The 16,614-nt window shown below is 39.2% G+C and overlaps 1 protein-coding gene across 2 annotated transcripts in view; it reads right to left on the bottom strand.

The window, feature by feature from the left end:
- LOC145987886 (myosin-VIIa) overlaps positions 1-16,614 on the bottom strand; it is a 281,435-nt gene that overhangs the window by 189,669 nt on the left and 75,152 nt on the right. Inside the window, exon 2 of one of the 2 annotated variants that reach the window (XM_083122676.1) lies at positions 14,067-14,121. In XM_083122676.1, coding sequence (XP_082978802.1) covers positions 14,067-14,084 — 18 coding nt within the window. In that variant the 5' untranslated portion in view covers positions 14,085-14,121. The remainder of the gene's footprint in view (positions 1-14,066; positions 14,122-16,614) is intronic. The other variant, XM_083122677.1, reaches the window with a different exon arrangement.

Here is a 16,614-nt window from a genome sequence, read left to right as displayed (position 1 = left end):
TGACAGACTGTAGTTACTGCCATATTAGCACTGACAACTAGGAAGCGTTCTCAATGATCACGTGGCTGCATGTTTTTCGTTAATAGATAACTGCGTTTTTTCAACACATACACAAATACATCGTCGCTTCGAAACATCAAATTTTCATCTTTGATGCTTTCAGATTACCAACATACGAAGTGGCATGCAATTCAAAAGGTTTTGCAGATACTTTAGTTTTATAAATAAGGTTGAATGAAATTAGACAAAAAAAAACTTGCCTTTCGCTGGACTCGAACTCGGGTTGCCCGCATCCTAGTCCGACACGATAACCAACACTCCAAACGAGACAACACGAAAATCTATTGCAAGTAGTCGACTGAAACGCAAGTTAATTTTCAGATTGCTAATTCCCAAGGTATAACATGCCTAGGCAGATGTGTCTTCCATTTTCTGTACTTTTGTTATTTCAGTCGCTTTGGTCTCTCCCTAGGTTAATCACGGCAATAATGAGGAATATTTTTTTTGACAAAGATGATAAACAAACACACAAGAATAATCGCAAAAAAAAAGCCAGAACTCGAGTCTGGAACCTTCGACGCGAGGTGTGTTTCTTGTTCTAACTATATCTGTGTGTTTTCGTTAGATATGAAATGAAGTAAATAAATAAGACAAGTGGGTGTAAGGGACTGGAGAATCGCAGCTGCGTAACCATTGAGAAGATATCCATCGCCTAGATAGAGAATCTCTATATCCCATTGCGATAGAGAACTTATTAGAAGAATGAAAATACAGATTAAACGAACAAATTTGATGCGTATCCTTTCGTCAAAATGCCTAGAAAACAATATTACATACTTCTTCACTAATAGAAAAGAATAAAAATAGATGTCCTTGGTGGGGATCGAACCTAGACCTCACTGATGAAAGCTCTGTACGCTAACCAACAGCCTATCAATAGCACCATGCTTTCTTTTTTCCAGTCAGTCTGTTTCCTTCCTCAGCACCTGAAGACGAAAATGCATGTTAATTTCTCTCATAATTGTTTCATTGCCTATTAATAGAAACCACGTATGTCACAAATAGACGCATTCTTTCTGTGAAAAATCCCATGTTTCGCACATCGTGCTTCTCCATTTACTGTTATTTGGAGATTCACTTGGAAGTCAAAACTTAGCTTTGTGTGTTTGTTTTCACGTGCATGTGTGTGAGAAGAATGGTGTGAACGTGTGTTCGATGTTTTTCTGGGCATTATTTTCGTTCAAAGCATTAATATAATTGTAAAATATGGAATTTACTGTAATGCAAGGATTGAAAATATAAACCTAGTCCGTCAGGTTCATTCCCAAACAACATTAAATAATGGAACGTAACGTGGACCGAGTATTATTCCATGTCGAGAACACGAGACATTACGATCGACAATCTTCATCTCGTATTTCTCTTTGTCATCACTACTCAATTTACAGAGATGTATACCCGTGACTGGTATACAAGCCGCAAAATTGCAATGCTGTTTGGGTTGTCTAGTCACAAGGCGCTTGGTGGTCAGACACCGAGGGCTTGCTTCACTGCTTCTTCAATAGGGTCGTTACAAGCCAGCTGTGTCCAAGACTGTACCAGGAAAATGTTGTTCCACGAGCCAGCAAGTTAGTTTCGTTAAGTCTGGAACCAAGAAGCTCAGCTGATTCTTTAGATAAATTTAGGTCTCTAATTAAATCATTGACTTCGCTTTGAGTGAACGGTATAGTGTCACGAGATCCGTGAGGGGTGTCTATAAATGTCATCTTCCATTTCACTTCCTTCCCCTGAATCACTTAGTGAACCAGGGTCACTTACACACTCAAGACTTGATGGAGGTGTCGGTACAGGCAAGTCTGGACCGTGCAACACAGGTCTCATTGCAGAGGGAATATTGGGATACACTATACTCTTCTTGTTTCTAATATTTCGACCTACAATTTCACAGGAACAGAAGTAACAATCATTGCTGTGATCCTGAGGCTCCCTCCACACTATAGGTATTGCAAATGGCATAGATGGCCGCTTTCCCGTCCTATAGTTTCGTAAAGATTCCACACATGATCTACATACCTTGTGTGGGGTCCACAATTTATCTTGATCTCCTAGTTTCATTTTAAAGTATGTGTAATATGCTCTTCTTACAAAATCTGTAATTTCCTGTCTCTGTACCCGGGGAACAAATTCACCGCAGATGTAGCAAAACATATCTGGGCTATTCAGACAACCACGAGATGCAATGGCCACACCATGCAATTTAGGACTTTTGAGAGTTACATATAAAATTAATTTCAAATGATATTACAATGTTTTACATAGTATTATTTTCAGCATTTAGGCAAGAAACATATTAATTCATTTAAATAAAACAAAACTTCTCTGTATTTAAAGCTTGTTTGTCTTTATTACTTGTTAAATAATTTTGAAACGTACCAGTGACATCTAGCGACAATCACTTCAATTGCACTGAAACGTGCATACTACAACCCACATATAAAAATCGTGAATTGTAAAAAATTCTTGCGTGATGTGAGAAAACTAATGCCAGTTTCAGCATCAGCAAGTTCAAATGCATGTAAAACACCCAAAATTATAAAAACAACAGAACCCATGCGGCCCTGTGTTATCATTTGTGAGGTTACAAAGCAATTTCTGCAGTACCATCATAGTGGTATCCGTGCAGGAGAATCAATCTTTGATCCAATTCGGATCAGTATTTATGCATAATATATTCTGAAATAAAATAATAATCTTCAGCAGTTATTTTCATTAGTCAAAATGCTCGGTGCAAGGGTTGCAACTCTTATTAATTGCTTTTATTTCAATATATTTGTCTCCTAATGGAGGTGAATTTTATAGTGAAAAGATGTTTGTTCCTTGAAAGTGGCACCACCTATGTTGACGGTATTTCTTGTATCCTCTCCATTTTTAGCCCTAAGTTCTGAATTTCAGTCGTTGAACAAGAAACCGTAAGATATTTCATCATGACAACAGAGGAAATAATATCATTAACACATTTTCTATTCAAGGGTGGTATTGTTTATTTCATGCTTACTTTATTAAGTTAGTGCCACTTTTCTGAAGCACGAAAAGCTACAATCTTTTGCCGCTCCCTGTTGTGATTTGGAGTTATGGTACACTATAGTGTGAGGTACTATATAGTGAGGTAGAAAGGAACTAAAAATAAATACCCTTCAGCACCTCCTTGCAATGGTTGAAAATTAAAAACTGACTTTTACGAAGTTTACAAGCTTTGTTTTATTGAAATGTGCATACCCCCTCCAACGGCTGTTTGCAGCAAATCAGGTGTTATCTTCGTAATCGAATTGGTAACGAGAGGTTGAGTGCTCTATGAATTCTCTCTTTGAGAAAGAGGTTGCAAAATCTTTGGATTTAAACAAGGTTGTAGCTGCTCATGAAAATATACGTATCTTATCGTATTGCTTGATGTGGTTCATTTTCTCATTTTAGCTAAAAAAGTACTCGAACTCTTTACATAGAAATAGTGTTATGTTTATATTTATACGTAGCGTTTATAACTTATTTTGTACTGTTTATATGAATAGTCGGGGGATACGTCGGCTGACCCCCCGATTATTCCACTACTGGTTGAAGATCTCCACGCTTAGAGGTGACGAAGGAAAGCGTGGGAGGGAGACCGGCAGTCGATAGGTATGCCCAGGCCCTTCATGGGCTGTTGCGCAAAGGATTATTATTATTATATGAATAGTAATTAGTAACTCTGTGATATTATTCCACTCAAAAATGGCTTCGGAAGAGACAACAATAGAATTATTGCATTTTACTTGACGTGAAAAATCTGTGCCTAAAAGGACTTTTGTGTGTGATGGAACAAAATGCAATGATATATATATCTTTGGATCTAACTGTAAAATATGTCACTGGTAAAAATATACCGTAGAAAAGTTTTACGTAAATACCTTTTAGCTGGTATAAGTTAGCCCCCCCGAGAATTTGACTCCGAAATCTTTAGCCCCCCCCCCACTTATTTCTGGCTGGTCCCTTGGCGGGCAGTAATTAGATTTATATCATAATAATCCATGATTCTTTAGCTGCAAGGTAGTATTTTCAGAATTTAGCTACGTGGACGCAAAAGAAAGTTATGCCCGCGCAAAACAAAACCTGTATATATTTTTTCTTAACATTTTTCACGTTGTATATTCTTCCCCTCTTCACCCCACAACTGCCACGCGATATGTTAACAAAAAAAGAAAAAAAAACATATAATCATGATGATTAGCCAACATGGCTTAGAAGCAATAAAATTATTTTTGACCATGAAACGAAACACCCTGGCTTTCGATTAATTATTAAATGGCTAATATCTTTCGATTAATTATTAAATGGCTAATATATTTATAAGAATAATTCAACATCCCCCTAGGAAGTAACGGATAACAAACAAAAGACAAAAAAAGTTGTTCACCTGAAGAGGAGAGATGAGATGCTCTGTCGAAACGTAGTGGATGTAAGTAGTAAAAATACTAGTAAACGGATAGTGTCACTGCATTGCTCATAAAGAAACATTGTCACTAACATTCGTAGAATTATTAGGAGGAAGAATGTTAGACGTGTCTTAGACGCTTCTGGGGAGGAGTAGATGCTATAGAGGGGGCAAAAATATAATCTGCATTTCAATTGGCGATTTATTGTTAGCTTTAGTTAGCTCCTGGGGGGTGTTGTAACGCATTGACCGCCTATTTGACGTCCAAAACGGGGGGATATCACTATGTTATGTTAATAGACCATAAGTTTTAGACGTCCCTCTGCTCTCCCCTTAATCGGCTCATGGTTGTAAAATTTTAGTTCTTTATATTCAATGACGTATTTAGAGGTAATGCCCAGGTGGTCTGGACGTCACCCCCCCCCCCCCCTTGAAAGATTTCATACTAATTAAATTGAAATAAGTTTTTTTGTGCTTAATAAATTTAAATGTGTGTTTCAGCACTAAAATTAAACAACCAAATATTTGTGTTGCTTGTTGTATCATAGGAATTTTATTTCCATCGAACTTACACTAAGATAGGTTTAAATTCGCGTAAGTCAGTTTTGTACACAGTGCGTGCAACATAATAATAAGAGACGCAGAGACTTAATTTTTCATCAGCAGAAAATAAACTTTTTATCTTATAAATCTTGCATTCTTAATTATTTTTAACATTATTCTGTTTCGGAGAATGGCTTTTTATTCAACTTGTAGTGGTCTTAACTAGAAATAGATTAGATAATGAATATACGTAATTATAGCTTACCGTTATAATTTTATTTTTATGCCCTGTTTTTTTTTTGTTTTTCGTGTTATTTCATTACTACTATTAGTAATGAATATATCAGTAATGTGCCCATTATTATTGACTATTTTTTTATTATTATTTTATGCGAGATACTTGGTCAACGGGTAAGGACCTCTCCCGAAACGTGCCTGCTTATGTTCACCAAACTGTTTTAGACCTACTGGATATTATATCTGAATATAGAGGGCAAACATGTTGAGAAGGGAGAGAGAACAAGGATGCAAGGGGATTATTCAAACTAGAAACAAATAATACACGAGTGACAATAGTAAAGCCGGTCTGGAAGGCCAGAAAACAGCTATGGAGCTCGACGGAAAGCCACTTGGCCAGGTTTGGCCACAAAGAACTGTTGTGCCACGGAGTTTAGATAATAGTAAAAGTATAGTGTGTACCTATGAAAGGAAAAGGCAAATGGCGAACAAGGATAAGAGATGGAATGGGATATAGAAAAATTTGCTATTACTTTAATGTATGTACAGCTGTAAAGGTTCACACTAGAAATAAGTTTTGTTCTATCCTGAGATATCAGATAGCCGAAAATTAGCTTGCTCGGTGCCCGAAATCTGCTTAACACCGAGAAAGGTATACGAAGTCAATGACATAAATTTCACAAGGCACAAAGCAGCAATGGAACAAACTCGAGGGCGCAAAAACCCTATTCCCAGAACACGGACTCAACAAGCTTGCATTGGACGGGCAGAATTCCCATGCAAAATGCTACACTAATGGAGAGTTTCCGGTACACAGCCTAAGACAACGAGAGTTTCGTTCATTGTGATCTCGGACGAAAAAACACCGTGGTTCCCGTGGCGCACAAAGTACCAGAGTACTTTTTTCCCCTGTTGTAATTATGCAAAAAAAATGTGGGGCAACACTTCGCCGTCGCTATGGCCCTGAAAGTATCTCCATATTGTGGGATCTAGTATCATATATGTAACTAACTCTCCGGAGTTACTAAACCCGAAGGTGAAGATCAATCCGCTTCTGACCATTCTTTCCTTCAGTCCGTTCGATATATGTTTTCGCCTTCTTACCATCATGTTTCCCAACAAGAATTTTGTAAGCTCTTCTATCCTCTCCCATGCGTGTAATATGATCTGCCCAATGAAGTCTTATTCATTAGATAATTCTAATAATATCAGAGGGTGAATATAGATTATGCAGTTCAGTATAGTATTTTCAAACTTTCTTCACTCACCTGTGTAAATATAGACTATATATTAAGAAATATTCAGTGGCGTACTAGGAATTTCTTGACCGGCCCCTTTGGCGGAGTGGTTAGCACATCGCGCTACGATGCCAGGGGTCCCGGGTTCGAATCCTGGCCTGGGCATGGATGTTTGTGAGTGTCCATTCATCAATTTCATCATATCATCACTCATCCCCATCTTCCCAAATTAGCAAAAAGTGGCACAAAAGGTGAAATAAAATAAAGCAAATCAAATCAAATGGGAATTTCTGTAAGGGTACAGGAAGGATTTTGGTTTCTTTTTTAGCAGGCAGTGCTATGTACTTACAGTCTTTTCGGGTACCTTACGTTCTTTTCTAGTAAAATAGGACCAAAGGGGAAGCTTTAACCTGCACCCCTCTAAGGTATGTTATTGGGAATATGGCTAGCCGGTCACAACCCGTGAATACAAGAGTTTGCCACAACCCGTGAATACAAGAGTTTGCCAAAGTCTTGGGACAAAAGTTGGTTGTACACCCAATTTATGTTCAGACAGGCTAATTGTGTCTCGATCTACAGTTTGAAGTGGGACCCGAAGAAATGTGCAATTTTCCCCCATCAGGAATTGAACAGAGAGCCCTTGATTAGAAGGCGACACGCAATCGGGATTTTTGTATGTGTGTGTGGAGGGGAGGGGGGGGGTTCGAATTCCGGATGATTCTATATTTGTTCGTCCAACAAATTCTTTAACTCATCATCTACTTTCATCATAGACCTCATGAACTTTGAATTAATGGGGTTGGCAGAGTTTGCAGTGCACCAATAACACTTTGAAATATTTGAGTGAGTCTAATGTAAGTGATGACTTGAATAATAGAGATATTTTATGTTATGTTACATGCATATTGATTCGAATTATTGGGTTGAAGGGTAGGGGGTCGTTAGTAATAGAACAGCATAAACTCGTTTCTACATATAAATTCGGTTACATTAGTGATGCCTCAATTCGCAATCCAATTCATCTTGGATGAAATCATTTTACTATATCGAGAGAAATAAAATTTTAAAGGAACCATTACAGGACCTTCCGATATCGTGGCGTGTAAATCTACCGCCTTGTAATCAAGATGTCCCAGGTCCGAATTATGGTGGAGCAATCTTGCACACAATGATTCGGATCCCACTTCAAACTGTACGCCCAGTCCCGATTAGCCTATTCGAGCATAAGAGGAATTAAAAACAAAATTTTCTGGAATATTCTTACAGGGAGACTGAAAGAGGATATTAATTTGCGGAAGGTATCGTTCTCACATGTGCATGTTTTGTGTGCACATGCGAGAGGTTTCGCACAACCGAAACCATGACCGGATTCATGTGTGTGGTGGATCCCGGAATTAATAACATCTCCCTCCACTAAATACAATTTCACTGATAACTTTCAAGACAAGTCATTGATTGATTGATTGATTTGGTGTTTTAAGTCCACTTTATGCACAGTAAGGCTAATCTGGACTGGACCTACAGTTTAAAGGGGATCCGAATCACTATGTGCCTCCACCGTTATCGATCCCTGGACCCCTTGATTACAAGGCGACGACGCTACCCTGGCGCCATCGGGAAGGAACTCAAGCCAAGTCATGTTTCATTGATTTTCTTAATTTTATTTTTTCACTTTGCTTCTTTGTGCCGCTCTTGGCTAATTGCGAAGATGGTATTGAGTGATGATATGGTGAAATTGATGAGTGGACACTCACAAACATCCATGCCCAGGCAGGGATTCGAGCCCGGGACCCCTAGCGTACAAGCGCGATGTGCTAACCACTCCGCCACGGGGGCTGGTCAAATCATGTTAAATGACCAGTAGATTTCTTTACCACTTTTCAAATATTTCGTTTCATTTATTTATTTATTTACTTTGTGGCCCTTTTCGAAGCAACTGATCCCCAGTGGAGGCCTCCTTGCAGTTGAAGCAACCGGGCTGAAGCCCCCTAGCCTTACAAATCTGGGTCTGACCGAAAAATGTTGATATCATTTACTGATTAGTTCATACAAACATTAGTCCAATCAAAATAGTTTACATTGCAGTAAGTCCTGCTATCCACCATTCTTTTTCCTTAGCTGCTGTTCATAGATTCTGACACGATAGGCACACCTACACGATCCAGTCACTTCTCCAACTTTACAAAGGGCTCACTACGACTACTTAACCAGTCTACTCTACTGGAAGCCAACTGCAGTATGATTAAGCGAAATTTTACTCAACACTTTCAACGAACACTAAAATGCGAAGAGGAAAACAAGTAGTTACGTAACAGATAGCTAGAGAGTAATCAGAGACCTTTCGTTCCTGCTAACCCGATTAACCAAGTATACAATCTGGAGAAACCTGTTGCTTTGAGATCATTAAAACACGCTCAAAAACTCCTATAATGCATCTTCCTTTTTGACAGACAAGCCAGGTAATGAGGAAATCAAGAGGAAATACATGATACGGTTGTTTTTCAGAATAAATTGTAGGAATTTCAGCGTGTTTTGTTTTTACTAAGTCCTAACAACGGTAAATTATTCCTGACTGTGCATAATGAAAGGGCTACTCTTCATAAATTTTGTAATTTGCGATATAAGGCTGTTCATAATTTAAATGTATAATAGTCTCATTTTATTCATGTGTATTTCGTATATTATATCTAATCTGCGCGTGGCAACCCTGAAAATACGCTTTGTTCGGAAATTTTACTGGACGCTGTACACTCCTGTTCACATAAAGTGACACATTTTATAAGGTCGGCAGTTGAAGTTTGTGCCACTTTATCTGACCAGGAGTGTACAAGAGGCACTACATTACAATTAGATTTCTCCGAAGCTGCTCATCTTTCAAATACAAAAATACATCACAAAATAACAGTCAATTCGAAAGGGATGTCATTCTTGTTAAGTAGCTAGCTGTCTGCAGCCCCTTTGAGTGACGATGACAATAAATGCCAGGTTGAGCTGGAAGAAAAACAACATGCCGTTACACAGAATTCGAACCCAGAAGTCCTAGATTTGTACACCCCTGTTTATTTGTTATGTTTCTTGCCGTGTTATGTTTTAACTATCACTTTTCGATTATTGTGCGCTTTCTTTTTGTGGTGAGGGGGCTGAGTCGGGAATGAGTTCTAAACGTTCCTATATGGTGTTGATGAACACATTAACAAATTTAAAATTCTCAATTGATGAAGTTAATAATGCAAGAATAAAACTGTGTGAATATAGCCCACAATAAATTATCAATTTTTCTGTCGTCCAATTTTTGAATCACCTTATTTTGGACATTCAAAAATGGGGGATCGATCTTGGGGGCAAGTTGATGTTATACGCCTTGTAATCAAGGGGTCCTGGGTTGATATCTGGTAAAGGCACACATCCCACTTTAAACTGTAGGTCCAGTCCCGATTATCTTCTCTGTGCATAAAGTGGACTTAAAAACAAAAACTCAAACATGAAGTAAGGTTTAGGCATCGAAATCGGTATTATCGCAATCTAAGATTATCCGCAACCGAATCTATACTCTGTCTTGCTTGCAGCAGCTCGCACTGCTTCGATCCGCCCCCTCGCTTTCTCCCCGTCTCTACCGTCTTGCCAGGCGTTGCTCCACAAACTCTTGACGCAGATTGTACACCACAAGCAAAAGGACCTGTGCAGAACCGCGTGTCCTGTGTATCGTGCTTGCGCGCGGAGGGTAGGGGCAGAGTGGAGCATGCTTCACCGTAGGCCAAGGGGAAGATGCGCGAAGGCTTCTGGCCGAAGGTTCTTTTGTTTGTGGTCGCTCTATAGTAGGATTCGGACCCTACATCAGAATCTTCATTATTCGAATCCTTTACGATTCGATACCAAAATTATTCGGATCCATCAAACATAAACAGTCACAGTGATGCTTCACACTATGTAAGTATATCAAGGGAGGAGGGGGGGGGGGAGTGAAGGAGTTTCTTATTACTCAAATACAGGGAACGCCATACCGTCGATGGCTCGTGAACGGTTGGCTACTCACTGCAGGAGCTAACGGCGATCTTGTGTGAAACCTCGTAACGTCGCGTCTTCACGCTCATTGCATCCCCAAGATAAGCAGCGGGCGGTCCGGTCAATATTCCAAGAAGCAAAAATTATAGAACCGTTCTCAGTTTCACGTGTGGCTATTATAGTGCCAAAATATCTAGTATGCTTTCGGAAAATATGCACACTACAGGCTTCCCCTCATATAAACATTCGACATTAGCGCCACTGTTTCAAGGGTATATCTTCAAATATGGAAGTGGATCAGTAAACTGAAATAAAAATAGCTAATTTACAGTCAAAGCTGAGAAAAAGGCCCTTAGTTGCCATTCAAGTCCGTCGACCTGTGTCAGTCAACTGTCGGTATCTCAGTAAGTAATCATTATTTTCGGAACACCAGGTGAATGCTTGAATCTAGCAAGCGAGCTTGTAACAGGGTACGGCGTGAGCAAGAGTGTTAGTGATAGGTGCTGGTTTAACGTGACGTCAACGTCTCACTTGTTGATTGGTGGTTTGATAGTTATGACTCGCTCCCAAGCTGCCAATACAGAACAGCCAATGATGTTATAAATAGATAAAATAATTTCACTCTACCAGAGTTCTAAAGACACATTTTTGGTGTTGTGACAGACCTACCAGTCTGGCCATGAGAGATAGCAATAATTTATTTAATTGATTTAGTTTATTTTACTGCCAATTTTGGCTAATGTCGAAGATGAAGATGAATTGTGATAAGATGAGATGGATAAGATGACAATCACAAACATATAGGGACGACACAATACGCGCTCCACAGAGGATTATACTGACAGAGTTCAGACGCCAGAGCCTTGCTAGTCTGCAAAATGAAGTTCAGGGTGTTTACATGGAAGGGAAGTCAAGAATGAATCTAAAGTGATCTGTCAATATGTAAGATACCAGTAAATGCGAAAATCAATTTTTGAATGTTAAAAACCTTGGAAATGTAAGTTTAACGGAACATAATTAATTCGTCTATGAAAAACAATAATTTCAATACAGTTCTATGTTCACACAAACTTTGAATTCACCCTTCGAGGAAGCAGCCCCTGATTCGGAGATCTCTGCTCTAAAACCTCATTACATATTATGCCTCATAGCTAGTCGAGTCATCACGAAAGAGAAGACTCACGTCATGGAAGGAATTTCACATTTCCTCGGACTCCTCCTTTCACCGTCTTAAGACGCTTCAAATCGTCAGCTTTTTATGCTGAGTACACCTTTTGCTTGTGCACTTGGCGCATGCAATTGTAATGAAGGCCCCTAGAATATTATGACAACTAACTCGCAACAACTTATACAGAGACAAAACAAGAAACCTGTTTTCTGGAAAGAACTACATTCTGAAAGTACCACGTTATTCCAACATGTAGAAAAAGGCTGAATGGCGTTACCATTTCCTTGTATAGCTTACACTGCACCGTCTTTTTTTGTCTTCTTTTTAAGTGCGTTTCGGTTAGTCAAGAAAGAGGAAAAAATCGATATTCATCTAAAGGTGGATTTATAGAGGTGCTGTTCCCAATTTCTTGTTTTATAAGGAATATGTATGCAAAATACGAGCTGAGATTGCACGTAAGTGATCAGCTACACCATCTCGAATTACCTGTATGTGTAATGGATAATTGAAGGTAGTCTTTCATATCTTCTAATAACCAGATTTTTGGCACAGGGAGGAAAAATCTGCATACCTTTGTTCGCTCGAAACGGAAGCGGAAAAAATCTCCCGAAAAACGTATTTCTAATTAAGTTACATCTGTCGATGAATCAACATCGAGAACTCAATGGTGGTTATAAGAGCCAAAGAAACGGAAGTTTTCATAGGAGGTTACTTCTGGGTGGAAACTGGAAATCTTGGTACCTTTATCCCTCTTGTCATTTCTTGAACCATTATCCTGTCGTAATATCCTTTTCAGGTTAATATTAATTTGAAATTGTAAAATGAATGTATTTCATTTCCATTCCTAAGTACATCGAATTTCCCATTCATCGAAGAGAATTTAAACCCTCTTTGATTTGAATACTTCTTATTCATACTTTATTACAGAGTGTTGATGGTTTACTGATTTGGTGTTTTAAGTCCACTTTATGCACAGTAAGGCTAATCGTGACTGGACTTACACTTTAAAGCGTATCCGAAACACTGTGTACCCACCGGGTATCGAAGTCGGGCCCCTTTGATTACAAGGCGACGACGTTACCCCTACGCATTCGGGGAGGTCCCTCTTCCATTCTGGTTTGATTGATTCTAATTGATTGATTTGCTTAATTTTACTTTCTTGCGAAGATGGGGATGAGTGATGATATGATAAAATTTATGAATGGACACTCACAAACATCCATTCGAACCCGGGACCTCTGGCGTCGTAGTGCGATGTGCTAACCACTCCGCCACGTGGGGTGGCTGTTCCATTCTGGTGTGGTCCCTTTTATCAATAGGCATATCATCATCATTCATCAGAAGGAAAGCGATGAGAAAAAGTAAATTCAAAATATTAAGAAGGTTGATGGACTCGGCCAGAGGCTTCCAAAGTGTGCGCCGCGACTACCTGGAGGTGACGTGGCTGGCTTACAGGGGCGCCGCGACATGTTCAAATATTTTCACTGAAATGACTTCCTTGTTAGTCTACACGTGTTTTTAGAACTGTAAATTCAATTATATGATTGTTCCAAATATGTGCTTATTTAATACTTTTGCTTTAACACATAAAATGTTTCTGAATTTGAAATGTGTGACACTAACTGAGCGTTGCAAGTGTTAGATAGGCATACATTTTGACTTGGACGTCACGGAAAAATCTTGAAACACTACGGGCGCCATGAAACGAAAAAGTTTGGAAACCCTCTGGACTAGGCCATATAATGAATAAAGTTAATTGAAATTTCGTAAATTCGTACTTAAATGTTTCCAAATTGACGATTCACAACAATTCACAGGAATTCCTCAACTGAAATTTTTTTAAATAAAACGCTGACCAAACAGTTTGATTATTTTCGGAAGATTTCCAGATGACAGTAGCTACTAGTTTAGCTAGCAAAGTAGCGATCCTATGAACAGCGTAGAGCGTAAACAAGAGTGTTAACGATGAAATTACGCCAGCGTCTCGCTTGTTGATTGGTTGATTGTTGGCTTGGATTGGTGATTGGAGAGTTACGACTCGCTCTCGAGCTGCAAATGCATAACAGCCAGAAATAATCTCACTCCAATAATTATTACGATTATGTGAAAACGTATTTATGATGATGATCTCCTGAATCATTGGTAACTGGAGTACAAAGATAATGGTGACCTTTCGAGAGATGTAATCCCCGAAGATGAATGCAGTTAGCACTCGAAAGCTTGGAATCTTGCTGACAGTATTTATGAAACGTTTGGATGTTCTTGTGACTGCGTAAACTTAAACATATCATCTTCATTTCTAAATAATAATAAACTTTGTTCTATCCCTCGAAAATTAAGAGGAGGCGTGTAGTGTAAACGTTGAAATGCATGTTGGAAAGTCGCATGCAAAACCATTCCAGAATGTACTTACCCTTGTGACGATCACCATGGCTCAACACCAGGACCGGCCTTTTGTCTGGTCCCTGCTAAAAAGAACAAGACAAGAATTAGAAATTTACCAATTTATGTTATGAAAAGTTTATATTGTTAAATTAGCAACGATTAAACTAACAATATCGAACCACAAATGGAGGTTGAACTTGAAAAAAAGCCCTAGTCAAATTTATGCCTCTTCAATTTATAGCATTTTTACTGCAATTGCTATAATAATACTAATAACTGTATGCAATATTAGTACCTCATTGTCTCGGTTGGCAAGTACCGCGTCGTGTCTTCCTGACAAAATTTAAAAAAAAAATGTAACGTGACATCTGATAGCAAGTCATTGGTGCTCAGGTTTTAAGTGTGCACCACCTGGAGCACGTTGAACAGGAGACTCAAAATCTCGTCACGGGGGATTCCAGGTTCGAGTCCTGACCCAGATGTGTGTGTTTCTTTCATATAATTACCATTTGATTCCCATCGTCGCCATTAACCAACAGTGGCAGAGAAGCGATGTAAAATATCAAAAAACTAATTCCGTATGTACAGCGGTCAACAGTGGTTACGCTACAAAGGGTGTACAGGATGGGCCAATTCCTGCAGAAAAGCAGTTGATGCCAATCCCCATGTCATCCACTTTTTAGGGGAAAAAAATTACTACCAATATAACAACAACGTCGTTACCTTAGCCATGTACGTGCACATACCATATTCTGTATTCACTTTCGAATTTCTGAAAAATCTTGTGTACCACCCCGCATTTGCTGCTCCCCTCCTGGCCACCTTTACATCATCTATCTTTTTGCGTCGCTACTGGCTGCTAGTTTTCTGGGTTCGAATCCTGACCAAGACACGGATTGATTAATTCTCGCCTTGTTCATCAATTTACGAGGGACAGTAAATGAAAACCTAATTTGTTTTTTGTTCTTTATCTAGTAGATTCTAAAGTTGCACAAGTTTGCTGCATTTTAGCATAGACCCATTGCTGATTCACATATATTTTCAAGTCTGAGTATACCTCAAGAAGAAGAGTATTTGTAATCTACGTGCAGTCACTTATGTGCCACCGCGAAGGTCTTTCCACACATGTGGGTGCGGACTGAGGCCATTGTCGATTGTCGAACTTCCTCTTCTATTTGTAAACATGCCAGGGTGGTAAGCATGCACAGACACATTGAATTTTCATTTGTCGTAGAATGTCTATAATTTTTAGGCTTCCAGACGGTAAGAAACCATTGCTCTTCGCTGGTGCATGTGTATGCAGGAGACGCCATCTCTAAAATGACAAAAATGGTGTCGTGTAGCTCACATGATCAGCGCTGCAGCCTTAAGGTCGTTTTGTAAACAACAGTCCATACCTCATGCAAATTTGAGCTGTTTACAGCCTGTTCTGTATTTTTTGTCGAACTTTTAAGGTTTTTATTTGACTCTCCCTCGTTTATTTTCCAATTAATGATGGAATCAAAAGGAGTAGGGATAGGGCTGAATCTGTTGAGAACACCCAAATGTGAGCAACCACTGCATTGTGAATTGTGGCTTCAACACAAGTTTGCCAAACATCGTTGCTATTTGTGAATATGCGCCACTGAATTGTCTGCGACGTTCTGTCCTCTAGCAGACAAAACCATCGATGTTACTATTGGCTTTTGCATTGAAAAAACCGTGGGAATATCTCTGATATATGTAAGCCTTCCGGTGAAACCATGCGTGCCACTGCAACCCATGAGCAAAAATATTCACGCAGAACAATGTTACCAGCTCCTGCCGCTGGAAAAAGCAAAAATGGTTGATTGGAGCAGTGGATTCCCCTGAACGAACTTCACGAAATCCACCTGCTGCCCTGCGAGGAGTGGCTGGGCCATTGACCCGCAAAGTGGAATCCGCACGCAGACGAAAAGACCTTGGAGTGAAAACGGAGCACCGGGCAGGTGAGGGGGAGGGGAGGGGAGCGCATAACGAGGACATAAACCCGTGAACTATCAAATCAGTTGCTGGCAGCTGGGACTGGCAACGCTGCTCGCTCCACTAGCTCTGTATTTTTTTTTCGGTGACGCTTCAAAGAGCGTGCTGATATTTGGCTATTCTACAGTGAAGTTCGCACCCAGTCAGGTAAAGAGAGCATTTGCTTTATTATCACTTGTCATGTTTCCACGAAATATGTAAACCAGAATAGCTTGTGTAAGAAAATAATAATAATAAATAAACCGAAACAACATTACGGGCGTCCAAAAAAAAAAGGGGGAGGGCTACAGCCACTTATTTTGGCACAGGCAATGATGGCATATTTTTTTTTAAAAAAAAAAAAAACATTTCATTTAGATCTATATATCTGGAGGGGTCCGAAGTGTGTCACATGTAGTAGTAATAATAATAATAATAATAATAATGTTTATAATCAATACGTCAATAAGATTAAACTAATGATGATAATAAAATCGGTAAATCAATAATTATTATTGCATGAACAGATGAAAAGAAACACGGTTTATGTATAGTTAAGATCACTAAAATTTGCAAAAAATAGCTGTCCTACCAAA

The sequence above is a fragment of the Lepisma saccharinum genome, chromosome 5, assembly GCF_977018435.1.
Source record: "Lepisma saccharinum chromosome 5, izLepSacc3.1, whole genome shotgun sequence".
Taxonomy (NCBI): Eukaryota; Metazoa; Arthropoda; class Insecta; order Zygentoma; family Lepismatidae; genus Lepisma; species Lepisma saccharinum.
The sequence above is the reverse complement of the archived record's forward strand: the minus strand, read 5'-3'. Positions and strand labels throughout refer to the sequence as shown.